Source organism: Pezoporus wallicus, unplaced genomic scaffold, assembly GCF_028554395.1.
Source record: "Pezoporus wallicus isolate ANWC-B61680 ecotype Strahan unplaced genomic scaffold, APGP_CSIRO_Pwel_v1 contig_1876, whole genome shotgun sequence".
In the NCBI taxonomy this organism is placed as follows: domain Eukaryota; kingdom Metazoa; phylum Chordata; class Aves; order Psittaciformes; family Psittacidae; genus Pezoporus; species Pezoporus wallicus.
Window position 1 is genome coordinate 234883 of NW_026638337.1, and position 19797 is coordinate 254679.

General features: G+C 40.7%; 1 protein-coding gene across 2 annotated transcripts in view; it reads right to left on the reverse strand.

Moving 5' to 3' along the window:
• The window catches only part of FLT1 (fms related receptor tyrosine kinase 1), a 110455-nt gene that overhangs the window by 56467 nt on the left and 34191 nt on the right, over positions 1-19797 (reverse strand). For both annotated transcript variants that reach the window (XR_008972283.1, XM_057410382.1), the window contains exons 9-11: positions 18391-18560; positions 17843-18002; positions 2946-3060 (exon numbers count right to left, since the gene is read on the reverse strand). Coding sequence is in view for 1 of the 2 variants with exons in the window: in XM_057410382.1 (XP_057266365.1) it covers positions 2946-3060; positions 17843-18002; positions 18391-18560 (445 nt within the window). In the remaining variant the exon portion in view is untranslated. The remainder of the gene's footprint in view (positions 1-2945; positions 3061-17842; positions 18003-18390; positions 18561-19797) is intronic.

Below are 19797 nucleotides of genomic sequence, written 5' to 3' on the forward strand. Positions count from 1 at the left end.
GCAGCTGAATGACAGGAGAGTGTCTGTGACCTGTTTACACGGTAAGTCTAAGAATAGTGCAGTTTGTAGGAAGTCACTGAAATGTCCAGCAAACTCAGAATGAAAACTTTGGGTGGGGAAATCAAATAATTTCAAGAGTTGTCTTATGATTAAGTATTATGGCTTATGTTACAAAGTTCTTCCATTATACCACTCAAGTTTCTCAGTGTCTCTTTAGAGAGGCTTCAACAGAAACATCACTAAAACACTGTTGTCAGTTTCTCTGTCACCAGAAGAATAAAGTAGCACAGGCTTCCTGCATTACTTTAACCATACAGAAACTGGGTTTAAGATTTTTCTAACTGTAAAAATACACTTGTAGCTACCTTGATAATCACAGACAAACAAACAATCAATCAACCTAACGCAGAGAAAAGCCAAACTGGAGGCACTTAGATGTTGCATATACAGGAAACTGGCACAGTATCTTTAATCAAGGTGAAAACAGCTACCTTGACTGCTGGAAGAAACCTTCTGACCATTCCTTGTTCATCTCTTCCCTTGATTACAATAATCTCATCCTGTGGTCACCCTCATTTCTCCTTTCATGCTAACCCAAATGTGCAACTTTTTGAGTTTCTTCATCCATTTCCTACTGCTTTGTCTCCTACATCTTTGTTGTTTCCATTGAGCTTTGAGATTGTTTTTACCATGCTTGCTATGCTCGGATGTGGAAGTGGGGTAGACACTCTGTTTAGATAGCAGGACTCCATTGATGTGGAAGTGCCTCAGTTCATAGCTTTTTGCAGCAGCAGAACTGCTCACAGTAGCAGTCCATCAGAACCAGACATTTGTGATGACATGCTGCATTCAATGAGCTCAGTGCTATTAACAGTCTTACAATATCCCAGCAGATGAGGAAGGTTTTGTCTGAACTGTGTCCCTTTCAGTTTGCTCTGGGAGACCAAGAATGACTCTTGGACCGCAAAAAGTGAAAGGCCTATAGACTTCCATGGGAAAAAAAGTAAATCCTGGATGCTCTAGAGTAGCTGTGTGTGCACAAATCATGCAACTCACATCCTGGCCAGGAACCTGAGCATTTTTTGCTTACAATAGCAATCCAGCTGTGCTTGAAAAGCTATGGAAGAGCAGCAGAAACTAAGAAACCTTAGAAAGGCTATGAAACAGCTGAGCAAAGAGATTGCTTCACTAACCTCCCCTTCCCTGTAGGGACCAGGAGGAATAAAATAATGCAATGTAGACCTTTCTTAGTTGAACTAAACAGCATGAAGACAAGAAATACCAAGGAAAACCACTAAGTTTTACTGCAAAACTTTCCATGTAACACATGCAGAGACCATTCCTTGGTTCATTTCTGGGCACATTTTTTAAAATGGACTGCTTGCCAAAGATTTCAAACAAAACTTGCAGTTCTGCTGCAAGGACCCATTATTAGCATCTTTGCTGTTGACTGCAAGTTGCTTTGACATTTCAGCCACTCCTCTTCTGCTGTCTCCAACATGCATAGCACACAAGGAGAATGAGAGCTCCTGCACCCTGTGAGCAGGTAGGACTTTGCGCATAGCATGGCTAGATGCATTCTTGAAAATAACTGGTTCTTATAATATTTAGCTCATCATTCCCCCTTTGGAACAGAACACACTTTCCTGCGCCTGAAATTATTTCCCTTTCCTACCTCAAATGCCTCCTTATGTCCCACTTTTCATGTGCTTTCCTATGATAGCCTCCTCTAGGAAGCTGATTGCTCCCATCATTGTCTGCATCTTTAAGCATGTAGAGGTGGCCAGCTGTGGTACCTTCCAAATAATGCAACAGCAGGAGGAGAAAATGCAGTCCCAGGCCTGATTCTTGGCTGCACACAAGTCCTATTTATTCTGTGGTGTGTGAAAGGGCCCTAACATGAGAATAATTGCAGCTTATGCTCATTTTCATATGCAGAGACTAGAGGTTGTAAGGGATTGAGACCAGTGCTCTTAGAAATATAAAAAGCATTCCAGTGTCCTTAGAAATGACAAGCCTTGAATAAGGTAGGCTTTAAAATACATAATCCCTCCAGCCATTACTATCACAAACCAAACCAGCCTGTGAAAAAAAGATGTTGTGGCAGTGGTATGGTATTGTGCATCTTCACCTGAGCTCCTATGTAGCTTACCACCACAACAAATCAGTCTTATGTCTCACCCAGGTAAGTACAGTTGATGTAGTGCATTCTTTAGTAAAAAATATTGATTTTAAGGTTTTAACTGATGGACAATCCTCTACAGGCCTTGGCAAGTTAATCTCTCCCACATTAGACACCAATAGACTACAGGCCTACTCATCTTTCAGAAGTGCCTGCATCTCCCCATGGCCCATAAAGGGATGCTTGACTTGGACTAGACAGTTAACATTTAGATGGTTAATAACACTGGAATGAATCTCACCTTGCTCTCTCTGACTGAGATGTCTTTTAAACTTTGTTTCTCTAATCTGATTCATTTGGCCCTTTAAATTTTTTATTGCAAGAAAAGACCTGGTCATCTAATAATCTAGGACCACATCTGCGAATAAACTCTCTAATGAGAGTAAATTGTTTAATTCTCATAGGAAAAACAACAGGAAATTGTGCAATGTCACAAATGAAGCAAAGATGGCCTGGAACCATGCCTCTCTGCTTCTGAGGTGCCCCAAGATACTACAAACCAACTCTAAGAAAGCAGATATGGTGAATGCCACTGATTGATACACTCTTTTGGCATGTCTCTTACCTTACTATGACTGCTTGCAGGAGTAAGTACATCTCAGCAGATAAATACCAAGTATGAATGTTATTTGCATATATGCAGCTCTTCAAATCTAAACAACATAAGAACACTGGCTTCTTCACTATTACCTCAATAGCATTTTGCAGTGTTTTTTCAACACATGCTGTCACACAGAAAGTTTGTCTGCTCCTAAGATCATACCTTATTTTTGCCCTCTATTACAGCTGTCCTCTCAGTGATGCTCTGGATCCTGTTTCCTATATTGCTGCCAGGTTTCAGGATGAAAGATCCTTCAGTATGAGAGCAAAAGCCATGCCTGAAGACAATAAAAATGGAAATTTCATTGATTTGGTGATTGAGAGAAATGTTCAACACATAAGACAAAACAATTCTTCTGGAAACAGTGATCAGTGAGGGAAACTACAGGTGTGGTGTTGACCAGAAAAGTATACTTCTCATTAAATCCTGCAGTTTGTAGCCTGATAATTGTATCCACTTCCACTGCTCCTCCTTGAATATTACCTCTCACCATTTAACCAACTGTGGACTGGGAGGTCAGAATTTACAGTCGGAGTCTAATTACAAGACTGTGAGAGACCAACATCCCACTTCCAGTGCTCCAGAGCCATTGTCATTGTTGAAGCGTGGCTTCAAACATGAGTTCATACTATTTTCAGCCTTAAATTCAAGACAAGTTATATTTGTTTTGAGATCCATTCTATAATGGATGCTGTTTCACTATGTGCAGGTTGTTTCTGTTATCATGAAAAATGATGCAAGTTCTCATTTCTGTGTGTTTTCTTTACTTCAGTTTACAAAAATGTCAAAATATCCATACTGAGGGTCAGTGATTACAAGGCACAGTATAAATAACTATAATCCTCAAATTAGGAAAACAAAGTTAAACAAAACTATACGTAATTGTCAAAGATATTTAAATGTTCATTCAATCTGGGGGAGGGGAGGAATCAACATCATGTTAATGAATGCAAATCTCAGGGAAAAAAAATGGTTTTGCCTTATGCAACAAATTGGCTTGTAATCAGAACATTCAGGTGTGGTCATTGTAGAGCTAATTTGTTTCTCAAAGCCTAATGTGGTACACACATGGAAATAAACACATTGGAATGCTTCTTAAATGCTGTCTGTCCTTATTCCTGTTTGAGGATATCTAGTTTTGCTTTTCATCCAAAATTTAGTTGTTGCTTGTTCAATTCCAGCTTCAGCGGTAGAGCTTAACCCTTCATCAGGGTCAGGCTCTTTCAAATATGACACAGTCCTTTGATCTTCCATGGATTTGAAAGATAACAACTGTAGTATCTGTAATCAAATAGTTCTGACATGTATATCAGTTGTTTGGAGAAATGACCTTTAAAGCCCCGTGACTGGATAACAGCATGTGACGCAATCCCAACCAAATAATGAGGTTCATTTCCCTTCAGCTAACTGTGCAATTTGCTTAAACTTTGTGTTGTTTATAATATCAATGGTACAATAACTTTACATGCTTGTTTTTAATTACGTAACTTTGCATCACACTGGTTAGTGTCTTAGCAGACATTACAGTTTAAAGAAATTATGATATGTAAACTAACTTGGGCAGTGATCAGATACATGATTGTCTGCCCAAATTTCTTAATGTGCACTGTGAGGCTCAGTGAGCTGAAAAAGCCAAAACCAGGAGCAAGTCATTGTCATTCAGGCATGGAAAGAGGATAGGGAGCAATAGCATGGCAAGAAAGCCCTATCTGCACAAACATTTCTTCCAGACTCTTGGTTTAAAATCCAGCTTCTGAGATATGATTTTTGAAGCCATGGTAGATGACAGACATCTGTGTTAAGATAGTTGATGCATTCAGATTGTAAAAGAAAGTGGTTAAAAATTAGTCAGAAAGGTAGATGCTATTTACTTTGCGCATTTAATTCTTTAAGAAGTCTGGTTCTGTAGCAAGACAAGAACACAGAAAACATGATAAAGTTGGTAAGCTGATAACATTTCCATGCCATAGTAGATACCAGAACTTATTTCATGATGCCCATACAGGCACAAAGGCAGTATCAAAGGCACATCCCTGTCACTGGATATTTGGGCAATCTCTGTACAGGAAGACAGAAACCCCAAACCTCATTTCACCCATACAAAAAAGAAATTTTAATTTTTTTTCCTTTCCCCACAGAATGAATTTATGTTTCTTTGTTACAATGCTGAAAAATTTTGTTCTTTACTACAAAATACCTTACAGAGACACATATTTTGGTATAGGGCAGAAAGAAGGACATTTTCTCAATAATGTATATTAAGAAATTGCTTGTGCAACTCTGACAGGCAATTTCCCTTCTTGCAGCTCTGGAGCCTGCAGGCTTAGTTATTATTATGCTTGTCCTCATAATTCCTTGAACAAAACTGTATATATTTAGGTTGCAATGTCTTAAGGATAAGGACAGTGTTATGTCTTTGTTGATGCTTAGCACAATAAGATGCTGATTACTCATTAATACCATAACACAAACCACCAACATAATTACAATAACATCATGATAACAAGAAAAACACATGTAAAACTCTAGTGAAATATTAGCCCTGGAGGCACATACATGAACCCTACTGATTTCACATACTATACTATCTCCAAGCTGCCAATTACAATGTTAATGCAATTACAGTAGAAAATCAAATACCCTTAATAGCTGTTGTCCATGGTTTTAATGAAAAAGGAGCCACAATCAAGCTGAGAGTACATTATCCAACAGCTCACAGTAAACAGTTGGAGATGTGAGCACAGTCGTATGCCCCACTTTGACTCCACAGCCTGCTGGATCAGCAAACGTTTACAGATCAGTTGCAACACGACTGCCTGGCAAACCCTAGGACAAGACTCAGACTCATCCCTTTAGATGCAGAACCAGATGCTTTCTCTCCTTAGATGCCAAATGCTCTGTCTTTAACCTCAAACACACTAAGAGAGCTTAGGACAAGCATACAAGCCACCTCCAGTCTCCTGAGCTGGTTGTGAGGTTAGTACTCAGTCACCCTGCCTCTTGCTGCTGCCAGTGGTGCCACCTGAAGCCACTGTTTAAGACAGCAGCATCAGGTAGAGGTGGGGAGGGAACAAATGGGACTAATTAGGAGTTCTATCTCCTAACCTGACCTCAGCTTCTAACAACAGGCATTTTATAACAGAAAAAGGCTCTCCTGAACTTAGAAGCAGTCACCAAACCAAATGTTTGTGTTAACTACAGATACTTGGAAAGAAAGAGAGAAAAATGAAAATATAAAAATTTACTCTGGCTGGGACCAAAATACACAATCATCTTCCCGTTAATCCAATTGATGTTTCGTTGCTTGTGTCCTCAGATAACATCAGCTATGTATTTTTCTGCTTTGTAAAGAAGTTGCAAGTTACTCCAACTACCTCCTCAGGACCCTATTCGTAGCAAGAACTGCCTGTGTTTGCAGGGAAATCCCATGGAATAACTGAATCTTACTCCAGGTATCTCCAGAGCATCTGAATTCCTGAAATGTTTTGTTGTGGGATGAGCCTTATTACTTTCCATCTTCAGGAAAGCTTACAGCAGGGTTACTGCCAGGTTAATGAAAAAGCACACAGTGTGCACAGAGGTTGATAAACAATCTGCCAGCACATTTCTAAGCACTTCTTACATGTTTCCCCACAGATTCGTTTACTTCCCTACTTCGAGGGTGTAACTGTGCAAGTGGAGAGACCCTATATAATAGATGATAATGGACAGGGGATGTAGAAATGTGTGCTTCTATGCCTTATGCAACCGCAGAGCAAAGTGATCAGGCTCTGCTGTCTTAGTGAAGCACTGGGAGGAGCAGAATAACCAGGTTTCTCCCCCTCAAGTAGTTTTTCCATGTGCCTGCATGCGTGCTCGCATGCACGCTTGCCTGTGTGCGCGCGCACACACACCCGCACGCACAGGCATGCTTCGTCCTTTGTGTCCAGAGCCTGAGAAACAGGGTATTTCTTTGTAAAAACAGAAGCTGTTAATTCTCCTGTGGGTTTCCAGGGCGGAAGTGGGGGTGAGGGCAGCTCTGCGGGTACTGGGGCAAGCTGGCAGCATGCACTGCCTGCCCTGCCCTGCTGCCTGCAGCGCAGGGCAAGCTCCGCCAGCAGACCTGCTTTGCCACCCTCAGCTTTGGGAATTTACACTTCTTTGGAAGGCTGGGAGTGGTTTATGCAACCAGAATAAGTTCAGCTTTATAAGAGGTCTGTGATGTGAGGAGCTGGCACCAGCAGCGGCCCTAAAGAAGTGGCCTGGGGGGAGGGGAACCAGCCCACTTCTCAAGAATACATCAAGCCCTTGAGGAAGCAGAGTGTGCCATGTTTGAAGATGCAAAGATAATCATAGTGCTGGGAACCGTCTTGTGTAGCAGAGGAAGCCAAACAACAAGAGGAAAGCAGCATATGCTCCTGATTTCGCACAGGAAACTAGCAGCACCTCCTGCCAAAGTGAGATAAGAAAACTCCCATGGCCTATTCTGGACAAGGCTGTGGTTATCAACCTTAGCTTCACACTGTCCTCACTCTGCTCCGCAGCCCGCTCCCTTTCCTAATGAGTTTCAGAGCCCTCACCTCTATTAGCATACAGCATGCCAAGCACAATAGTGTGGTGTATTTATAACTATAGATGTGGAAAAGTTTCCAGGGTAAGAGTGTACTTCATGTCATCTTGATGCATTTCACTGAAATTAAACTACAGACCAGCTCCAAGCTAAACTCCTGCCTATGAAACTACTGTTTTGTTGTCACCCCAGTGATTTACAGTGGAACATACTAGCTGAGGTAAGGGGTTTGTCTAATTATTCACAGGATGTATTTGACCCTCAGTGTGACAGGAGTAAGTGAAAGCCCTAGACCCAGCTTGTCCAGACACATCTTCTTCCCCATCCTGGACACATTCTGCAGTTTAAGTAGCACAGTGACAAATATGAATGGAAGACCCTTGATCCCTATATCAGTTGGAAAAATACTCATCTTCTGTCTCCTCATCTTCCCAGCTCCTCCCTCCCAAACCCTCTTATGTGACGCCAGGTGCCATTGCAATCTTTCCCTCATGTAACATTCCATTCAATTCTCTAAGCATTCCTCTTGGCAAAGCCACTGGCAACTTCAATCACACTGTTGTTTACTGAGGTAGTATTTGGCAATTACACCAGTACTAGGAGCAAAAGGAAGCCATCCTGTCACCGATGGTGACCATTTTAAAGCATAATTAATGGCAGGCACAATATTTTTCTTAGCATCTACCCTTTTTTTAGGGCAGCAGTCAATTCCTAGCAGCATCAGGGCAATGTTATTATAAACTCAAGTTGAGCTGACTCACATCTTTCAAGAGGCAATGGTGACGACACTAACTTTAAGACAGGAACTCTGGAAATTCCTGGAATTGTAAAGAATATATAGGAACTGTTTTCCACTTGGAAGTTATCAAAAGAATCAGAATGATATGGGCTTTGCCTGCTCCACAACTTGGCATCCAGCACCCTGCGATTGATAGCAAGGGGCTTGTTTAGCCATGTGTCCTGGGGTATATTGAGTTGATTTGAGGCAGGAAACAGAGAGGGAAAATAGTAGCAGGGACATGTACAGGTTGTGAAACATGCTTCATGGGGGTGGAGAGGGAGAACATGTGCGAACCCTCCGCCAATGTGCTCCACAGCTTTGGCTGTGGATGTGATTCTACTATTCTAAGGAGCTATGGTCCAAGTGTTCCTGCTATAGATCAAAAATAATCAATATTGGGGATACTGCATTCAGTGGAAAAGCTGCAGCCCCCTGGGATTTCATCCCAAACACCTTCACTGATATGCAGGTTAGTAGGGCTAGGAGGATACCTACAAATAGTAGGAGCTGAATGCATTTTACTTTGTATATTGTAGTTTATATATTTATATTTATTTAGGAGCTTAGCAAGGAATGCTAAACAAGAAATCCTAGTGAAAGCAGTGCAGATTCCTCCTTTGCACATCTCATTTGCCTCTCTCCTCTCACTGGCACTGGTCCCTACTGCAGTGTCAACACTTGCCCACCAAGAGGAGATAAGATGGCACCTGCCCATCTAACTTCAGATACTCTCATGAGTCTTGGAGAGCAGCAACTCTTCATTGCCACTCCTTAGCCCTTGTCCCCACTGCGGGATCAGCTTATGACCAAGGACACTATTAGCCATGTTGAGAAGTTACTCACTGATGACCTTCAGGGTGGCTGGAGGATTTCTCAGTGGCCTCTTGGCATTAGGTTGGGTTGGGGTCCTGGCACACTGCTCACTTGCCAGTATGACGATTGAGTTGTCTTCTGTTTTGTAGGATGCTCTGTGTCCCCATTGAGAGGGATACTTAGAGGGAAAGCTCATTCTCTGGAGGAGATCCCTAATGTCGTGAATGATCCATCCTCCTGATGAGCATCTTTGAAAACTGTAGGGTATATGGCATTCATAGTTTTGCTGCATACTGCATTGGCTTTATGGGAAATGTTTGAAGCTGCACACTGCCTTTCTTCCTGTTATCTACAAGTAACCAGATAAATGGGTAGTGTTTCCCCTACACACTCATCCTTTCCAAACACTATGGCCTACCCCAAACTATTCCAGTATGCTACTACAGAAAGTTGATTTATCTGAAGCATCTCAAAAGAAGCAGTGTGATCAACAGCAGTCTTACCTAATCACCTTTCAACCCTTCATCATCCCACGCTCACATTTCTACAGGGAAAAAGCCTACTTCTACACCTGCACACCAGCTATTTACAACAAAATGCAAATGCCTGAGGCCGACGGTCATGAAAACACACATTTTGCTTCCAACATCTTTCCCAGTACTTGATAGCTCTGGCCACTAGGGAACATAAGAACATTTGAAAGTAATTTTTAAGGTGTTTGCACATCCTGAGGTGACTTGACTTTTTCACAACTTGAGTTTCTTATCAGATAATTATATTTTGCTTCTTGACCTTCAATTTCCAGCTTCACACTGCTTACTACTCTTCATGGATGCGGAATACTATATACTTTAGCCAATCCTTCCTTCCTTCTTTTCTGCTTCCTTTCCCTCCTTTGCTAGACTGCCATCACTCTCATCTCCCATGCAGTCACTGTGACTCAGCCTCCACTTTCTCTGTGTGAAAATGACAACTATGTCCTCCATAGAGGAACTGGATGTTGACTGGAACTACAGAAATATCACTCAGAGCATGAGATTTCCACAAGTACCCAGTATTTCTTTCAGGAGAAAAAAAGTGCTTGGTTTTAATAGTCCATAGTACTGAAAAGAAGATGTGTTTTCTGATTTGGTTGAGTAGTGAGAAACCTAAACAGAAAGACCATGAAGACTCTACATACAATGTCCACTCTTGCACTCCATTTATTTCCAACCAAAGTTCCCTACATAAGAAGTCCAAGATATTGTTCAGACCCTTCTGGCATAAGTTATTTTCCACGCACAAGTCACTTCTAACAGCTTACATGGCTTGTAGACATAACCTCACCTCAACTTCCAAGATCCAGATATCCCCAACATCTTCTTTCTCATAATGCCAAAATTTCCTTCTTTTCCCTTGCTTTCCTGACAGGATCCTTTTGCCTTTTGTATCTAAAAAGGAGTAACTCTTTACTAATGTGTTTACACAATCCTTAATGCTCCCTGTCTTGTTGACAAGCAGGAAGCACAAGTAACACCCTTTCCATTTTCTAGTGACCAGCAGAGGAGATGAAAGAGCTATTGCTGCATAGAGGTTGTATTTTTCAAAATTACTTGTTTTCAGCTTCACTGCAAGTAGAGGTCTGAGAGCAGCTCTGGGCTGACTGGAGTGAGGGACTGGAAGTGCAGGCAGAAAACAAGGAAAGGATGAAAAAGAATGGAGGGAAACATTTTTAAGGAGAGAGGGGAATTGATTAGAGGGAAAACAGGAAGAGAAAATACTGACAGACGTGGATATAAGACGAAGGATCCATCTACCCCATATCCTGTCTCAACAATGACCATAAGCAGATGGTTGGGGATGAGTAAGAGCAGGACTAACTACAGATACTTCCTCCGAATACTCCCCCAGTCACCAATTATTATGAGCTCAGGAACTTCCCGCAATGGAGGCCGTTCCTACACTTCAGTGGATTTCCAAGACTTTGTGCAGACTTTTCAAACTCCCAAAGTCCTCTGACAAGGAGTTTCACAGATCTGCTATCCATTGCATGAAGAGCCACCTCCTTCTTATGTTCCAAAGTGCATTCCTCCTAGCTTTATTTAACAGGCCCTACTTCTTGAACTGGAAAAGACATACACAACTGAACTTCAGACATGTGTCCCCTTCACAAGTCTGTAGATCTCTACCATGTATCCCCTAAGTTACCTCTTTTTTGAGTCTGAGAGCCTTGACCTCCCTCCTCACTCGTTCCTCACACATTCCTCTCATTCCTTGAAATTCCTTTGATCCTTTTTGTTGTCCCTCCTGGTGTGCCTCCCAGTTTGGCTGCGTCCTTTGAGATGAAAGGATCAGAAATGCTCATAGTATAAAAGATGTCGGTAATTTATGGATTTATGTGGAGTTATCATGGTGTTCTCTAATTTTGTTCTTTATGTCTTTCGTAGGAATTCCTAACACTTAGTTTGCTTTTAAAGCTGCTCACGACTGTGATCACTTTCACAAGCCCATGTATCACAACACTCAGATCCCTCTTTGTGGTAGTAATGATCAGCTAACAGCCTTTTTACCCTTCAATTTTACATGTGAAAGCAGGATTGTTTATTCCTATGCGCATCATGCACATTTATCTTCCGTGAATTTCATCTGCCACTTTATCACTCAGATATCCAGATTCACATAGTTCTGCATTTCTTCCCAATCAGCCCTCATTCTTACAGATCTGAATAACTTTGTTTCATCAGCAAACTCTGTCACGCCCTTACCACCTTTACTAGGCTATTTCTGAACATGTTGACAAGTACAGACCCCAGCACCAGCTCCTGAAAAACTTCACTAGTCGCCTCTCCTTGCTGCAAGAACTGGCTGTTCCCTCTTAGCCTCTGTTTTCTATTTTTTAACTGAATATATTTTTCTGTGCGTGATCTTACCCCATACGCCGTGTCTGTTCAAAGCCTTCTGCAAAGGCTTTTTGAAAGGCGTACACTTAAAAAGGAAAAGGATGCTAACTAAAGTTTGTATATTTTTGTAAAAGGTGTACTTGATCCAGTAATAGTTCTCCATTCATAATCACTCCTAAGCACACACAGAGTTTGACCTGGTGCCTTCCTTTGGCCGAGAGGTTTCTGGCTGCAGGCTGGGACGTCCCACTGGCTCGGACACTGCCAGCGTGCAGGGCCTCTCTCACAACGTGCAGTCCCCACGTACAGCCTGTCACATGTTTTATTTTCTATGGGCTGGGCCACAGGGAGTAAAAGATCAAGCAAAAACTTCCCACTGTCTGCATGTCCCTTATGTGTTCTTCCTTGAGACTGGGGGTGAGGCTGTCCAGAGCAAAGGTCTGAAGTAAAGCCAAGAGACCACACTGTGAAGGCAACAAGATGGGGGAAAAAAAGAACTGGAAAAAAAAAAGAGGGACAGAAAGGGGGAAAAAAGAACTAGGGGAGTGAGATAAAACAATAATCAAATCATTAACAGCTTGCAGAATAAATTCATCAGTGCATCATCCTGAGGACACACCAGAGCAAACTGCATGCAGTGTATAGCATGTGCTTGTCAGATTTATTCATCCATACATATATGCCACATCTGATTCGTATGGCATTTTGTTAGTAAAATAATAAAACATATATATCAAAAAAATCTGAAATACTGACTGAGGACCAGGACACAGCCCTACTAGCCGTTTTCAGAGGATAGAAGGTGGAAATGCAGAATGGGATGTCTCAGCACTTTGCAGATCAGAGGGTATTTAACTTTCTTTTGGCTTCACATTCTCTGCAGGTCCACGCTGCTGCAATATACACTCATGACTGATCCTCTGCATATTTTGGAAGATACGTGAAAAACACAAGGGCTGATTTTTACTTATGCTAATATATTTCCCCAACCATAACAAAATTATGGAGTAGTTAATATATTTTTTTGATGTACCTATTTTAAGTATCTTCCCATTGCAAGATTGGTGCAAGATTTTCGTATAGTAGAGTATGGAAGGCATGTGCTGGAAGGCATGAAGGCCACCAGCCAGATCCGTAGCCAGTGTGAATTTAGAGCTGAGGATCTGGCCACATGTCAAATTAAACAAAAGCATTTTTGAACTACCTGTTTATTAATGGCATCTGACCTACTTTTATCAGCTCTATGGACTCAGACTTCCCCTTCCTGAAAATGGAAGATGGCATGGGGAACAAAAACAGTTGCTGTGGACAAACTAATAGGCATCAATGTTTGCAGACATCCAACAATTAAATTTGGGTGGTTCAGTACATTTCTAATTAAGTACAATTAACATTTGTTCTTTACTTGTTCGTTTCACATACCTCACTGATGTTCCAAATCCGGTTTCCCCTGATAATCTATCCAAGCACATCCTAATGATTCTGCCTTTCAATCCCTTATTAATACACTGACATAAACAATGTAGAAATGCAATTAGACTGCTGTGCACACATGGCCTGGCTTCTCTTTCACTGAAGCTGATGGAAGTCTTGCCATGCACTTTCATTCCAGTAGTTTCAGTCTTTCTATATCTCAGCAGAAGTTTCAAGGAAAGCCTCTAGTTTTCACCTCTCGGAGATCAACAATATGTTCCTCTTCCTCCCTCTGTATTGATGGAGAGCTATTTCTATTGAAAATAATTCATGTGACCTTACCTTTACACTGCAGACAAGCTCAAAGGGAGATAATACTCCCTTCTTATCACTCTGTGTTAAATCAGTAGTGATTTCAATGAGGACCCACGCAGCAGAGCACTGTGATTTCCTGAGCATAGCTCTTTGGCAGCAGTATCAGCTTAGGCATTGCTGCACAGCACCTGGTTCCTGCTGCCTGCTTCTGTCCTCAGTTTCCTACACTCAGCCTTTCATTCTCAGTCCAATCGTTCAGATGGGTTTATACCAAGAGGAGTTCATAACCTGATGTTATGGGGGGAGAGAATCATGTTCCAGTTTTTCCAATGACTTTGTTTTCATAGGCATCTCCACAATACCGTTACGTTTCCCTCTCCCTCACGCACACATACACACACAAAGAAAAAAAAAAAGCCAGAAAATACAGAGTGATGTGATGGGAGGGTTGTAAGACAATAATTTGATATGCGGTTTGGGGCTAAACAAACCTGATTGATAGCTCAAGGAGGCAGCGAGGTGATGGGACAGTATTGCATTTGTTTGCAGCTTCTGAAGGGCCGATTGGCCAAACCTTGGGCAGAGCATGACGAAGATCTCTCTGAAACTGGCCACATGGAAATGTCCACAGAAAGAAACTGGTCCCAAATGACATCATACAACTGCTGAAGAAAACAGTGCTTCCACTGAGCAATATCAGTATCCCACATGCCTTTCTTGGCAATCTCTGCCAGACCAGTTTAAGATAAACACAAATCTGCTGAAGAGATTCAGGTCAAGAACCATTAGCATCAAGCACGTTCCTAGTGTGCAGACGCTCATTCTGCAGCCTCAGAGCTGATCAGTTTTAGGTGGAGCCCAGCCTGGCTGTCTCCAGAGACCTTCAGCAAGCCTTACCGCTGCTGCCCCTTTGCACGCCTCCACTGACAACCCAGACTGAGCCAAAATAAGGCAAGAAGAAACCATTCAAGTGTGGCAGGGAAGAAGGCAAGGAGGCTGACGGACAGTGTAGGACAAGTGTATCACAGGCTGTCTTCTGCTATATCCATTGAGGAACTTGGGGCTGCCTGGCCTAGGAATGCGTGTGTCTGCTACAGCAGGGTAAGCTGGAGTAAGACAGCACTTGAAAAGAAGTTTCTCAGTCACTTAAGAAGGGTTAATCTTTCATTTTTTTAAATTGCATTTTATTTTGACTCTTATTACATCTTCTACCGTCTTTTGCCTGCCATCTATGAATTTACTAGCTCTGCAAAAGGTTTAAAAATCACCTGAACATAACTTTTTGCCCAAGTTTTTTCTTGATTCTTCTGTGTTCCTTGGTGAACATTTCTATGTTGGGGTGAACATCAGAAGATCGTCTTTCCACTTATCCATCTAGTTAGCTAGTTGGCTGACAGAAGGTTATTTAATTGCAATAGCATTGGTTTAAGCAAAGTCATTTTAAGAGAAAATAAAGAGCAGGAAACTTTAATGAGGTTGGTCTGTCCACATTTCAAAAGTCCATTTATTGAACAGGGTTGGGGTTTTTCTGTTTGTTTGGGGGGTTTTTGTTTTGTTTGTCTGTTTTCTTAAATTTGCTACCAGGAAACTATGGTAACTGTTTAATTTGGCTGGCTTTCTATTGCTGGCTTGAATGAAGTACAGAGAAGAGTTATGCAGATCGATTTATGAAGATAAATCACAAAACATTAAAATATATCTGCATTTTATTTAAAAGCAATGGAATCATTTCGAGGCATTTTTAGATTTTTGAAACAGAAACTGTTTGGAACAGAAATTGAAAGAAACAGCCAGATAATCTAATAGCTTCTATTAGGGAGCCCATAGGCAATTGTCCTTTAAAAATAAAACCATCTAATTTTTGCACTAAGTGTCATAGTACTCTAGTGATATGAAGTTAAGCACTCATATAAACCTTGGAGCAAACAGATCTGTGCACTGCAAGGTCTTTGCAGCAGCAGCATTGTTTCACTCAGAGTGCACAGCATGTCCCATGGCGTGGGACTCAAACTTGAGGAGAATCCCTACTGCCATACACTGAATGACGGTAACCTGTGGGGGTTTATCTACTTGAGGTACAAGGCACAGAAATAGACACTACTCAAACACAAATAAAGTAACATTTTAGCCTTGGAAACTTAATGCTGAGCAGGTAAATCCAAAGAAATGCTGTAATGGCAGAATAAGATACACTTTTTCCTCTGCTGCACAAAGTACATACAACTTAAATCTGTTTTTCAGGTGAATCTCCCCTCACACAAAGGGGAAAGTATAGTGAAATAAGAGGGATTAAAGGGTTCTCAATTTCTCCAGGGGGAACACCTTAAGTGGCACAGATATTATCCTGAGCAAAGTGTGCCAGCGAGCTAGTCCACTCTGCTCCCTTCCCAGAGCCAGAGACAAAATGCAGTTGTTCAGGTACTTCTGCCTTTCTTTGATAGTTAATTGTCACTATATTATTCAATCCTCCTAAGCAAAGCAATAAAAATGGTGTTCTCCAGACTATTTCTTCAATGAGCATTTAAAGAAGAAGGAAGGGGGACGGGGTTAAAGAGAATTGTCACAGAACAATTATGAAGGCAATTTGGAAGCAAGTCTGGAAACAACCTTGTAACAGAGCCAATAGCTGATTCAAGTTGTCACATTTCTCCTTGGATCACCTGCTCAAACACACTTCTAATTAGCATTTAATTGAGTCTACAGTTTAGCACATTATTAAACACCTGCTTGTGGATATTAATTTCTATTGCTGATGACATGCACTCCTGTGCTGTATTGCAGATCTGTGCTTGTTAACAGAAGGGAAGTTTTGACAACGGACAAGCACCATCTCCATTCATCTCCCAAAGAATGACCCACGGTTTGACAGTGGTGCACTGTGATTTCCACCCAGAGTATGCATAGACATATAAACACTTGACAGAAATTAATAGACTGAAAATTTTCACATACACATTTCACAGGGTTTCTCTACTTAAAAGATGTTGCTGTTTCTTTTGTCTTACACCTTGCAACCATAAGCAAAGCCAAATTAATACTCAGAATTTTGCAACTCACCCCTCGAAGGTAATATAACAGATAGACGAAATGCAGCCCTCACCTGTCCTCAAAATGAAGAATTTCAGGTTATACCTATGCCAGCAAAAGGAGAGATTGCTAGTGCCACCTCTTGGTGAGAAGGGCACAGAAAGCCATCATTAGCATAATACCAAAGCAAAACGTAATTGGAAAAAACTGTGTGCTCCTAGGAAGTGCTGAGCACACTCTTCCTGATTACAAAGCACTTACAAACATCCTTAGTTTGAAATGAGATATTTGTCTTATTTAATTGAATGAAGTGTCTTATACCCCTGCAGTTAAGTGTAAGCTTAAATGTGTGGCTGGACTGGCACTAAAACCCAATTCCATGAAAGAGTTAAAGAAGGTAAGTCCTAGGTAAAGTAATTATCTTCAACTCAAAATGAGAAAATGCTGGTTCCTAAACTTCTGTTAGGTTTAAGTATCTTCATTGTGCTGTGATCAAAATACCTTCCATGTTTGAACCCTTCAATAGTAGCTTAATGTTAATGCCATTGTGGAGGTTTAGTGTTAATCATTAGGATTGTGTCAGATTTCATGATGCAGGAAGAGCTTTGGATAAATGAGTCAACACACAAACTTGTAATAGTAAGAAACGGAGTTCAGAAGAAAGCTTAAATATAAAAGAGGATTAGTTAAGCACCAAATCAGCATCACTTAAGCCTGTATGGCACCATTTATATTTTACGCTGTTGAAATATCATCTGGAGAATGCTGGGTACATTTGGCTTGCTGAATGGAATCTGTGAGTCAATGTATCAGAAAACACATTTTACCTTCATAATGGAAAAAGTCCTTAAGATTAGTTCGGCTGAATTTCAAAAGATGCCACACAGGGGAATCACTGTGCATGGGGGAAAGCATAGAGGAAAACATGGAGATCTCCTTCATGAGAAAGTGTGTGAACTTTGCAAGACATTGTCTGCAAAGCTTCCCTCAAAAATTAGAAAGCGATTATCGCCTCTGGACATTACATGCATGAATGGTAGTGAACTGTAAACAAACCTAAGTAGCAATACAAAATAACAACTCTGTCCTCCATTTTCAAATAACGATGCAGAAAAAAATGAATTGTGCCTACATGTTTACTTAAAACTGTATTAATTAAAAGCACACAAACTCTACTAACCAAGCAATGGTCAAGGCAAGCTTTATTTTTGTGGAAAAAGTAAATATTTAAATGTAATAGTAAGGGAAAACATGCCAAATAGAAGTAAGGAAGTTGCCCTACCTTGTTCTAGAATGATTTTGTCTGCAGGGATACCACATCCACTTAATTTTAGGCTGAGGAATACCATACACGGTGCATGTCAGCACTTGCTTGCTGCCCAGTAAATACAGATTGGGATCAGGGAATGATGACACAGCGTTTTCATATATCTGGGGTTTCACTGCAAAGGATAAAAATTAGAAAGCAATTAAAACCAGCTCATCTCCAATGTATTACATGATCATGAAAATACTACATTCCTGCAGGGTGAGTAATAAGAAAAAACCCTAAGAAAACAAAGAAAAACAGCAAGCCTAAGTCAAGTCAGATGAGTGGTTAGTAACACATTTAAGTCATCAGGAACAAGTATGTAACCATGGAAGACAGAAACACTTCTAATGAAAACCAGCATCCATTTTCTGATTCCAAGGTGGGTCTGTCACCCTCCATATGGGGCTTGGATTTGGGTCCATGAAAGTCAGCAAAAAAACAGTGACCTTAAATGTGCAAGATAAAAGAATATCTAGTTCAATGTTTGGGAGAAGAGCGAGAACATGCTGTAAACTTACCGTTTACTGTAAGAGTGACTGTAAGGTTCTTAGACAAATTCCACTGCCGTATGCTCAATATTATAGTGTAGTTTCCAGCATCTTCCTCAGCAACATCCTTTATGATTAATGAGTAGTCTTTAGCCATGTAACGGGCACACTTTTCTGCAGCAAGTAGCCCATCTTTTAACCTGTTTAAAAGAATTCCAGAAATCAAAATTTTGAAAAAATAATGTAGCTTAAACTGCCTGCATTATTTCATTTCACATTTCTCAATCTTTGGGCAACAATTGAATGTACAGCCTGAGATTCTGTTTACCAGAGGCTTATCATTCCCTTAAAAATAAGACTGGTATTCTTCAAACTGCATTATAATTAACATTATTCTCTATATAAAATTGATAACGATCTGACAGGGCTCTGTACTACTTGAGAGTTGCTGAAAATTGCAACTCTATCTCTGAAGATACCAATTTTCCATGCTCGTGCCTCCATTTAGTCTAGAAGACAACCATTTTGTTTAAGAATCATTCAAACAAAAAAAGGTTGCATCATCCAGCCCTGACCATTTCTCTATGACCTCAGAATACATCCTGGGACAAAGTATTACAGTAGCCTAAGCACAGCTGTGATTTTAGGAAGAGGAAGAGTAAGTAGATTAGATAAGCACTAAAGAATCAGATATCCTGCTATCAAGCAACTGTTTTTAAAGATAACAGAAAATCAGCATAGAAAATACTGTCTCTCACACACAGATTGCTGAAGAAACACAACACTTTTCTTCAAAGTCAAAAATACAGCATAAACCACATTTTAGTAGGTTGCATGATGCATGAAGTTTGACATGATGTTAGTAGAGGCGTGCAACAGTGTTTCGTTATGATGATGGACTTCATTAAAAGATTCCCAGGTTTTAGGAAGTATTTACAGAAAACCTACTGTCAGTAAAAGAGCACTAAAAATTTGGTCTAAGGATTATGAATTTAAGCATTTCATTGCATCTGTATTTTACAGAGCCATGGAATGGCTGAGGCTGAAAGAGGCCCTTGAGGTCACCTAGTCCAACCTGCTGTTCAAAGCAAGGTCAGGCGGTTGGCCAAGACCATTTTTAGTCTGTTTTTTAGTATCTCCAAGGATGGAGACTCCACAGCCTCTCTGGACTATTTATTCCAGTGTTTGACCAACCTCACTGTAATAAATAAATAGATAAATAAATATTCTTGTTTAAATTGATTTTTTTTTTTCTATTTCAGAAGTTCTGGATCTATATGTGTAGTCAACAGCCCAACCATTAAGGAAACTGAAAATACAGTATAAATGGTTAGCATCAGCTCTACTTTTGTTTAAATTTTCCATGTGGATCTATAAATGTAAAGGTTTTGTAAAACAAAACGTTTGGAGCAAAAGTAATGCCCGGCTGTGAGTAAC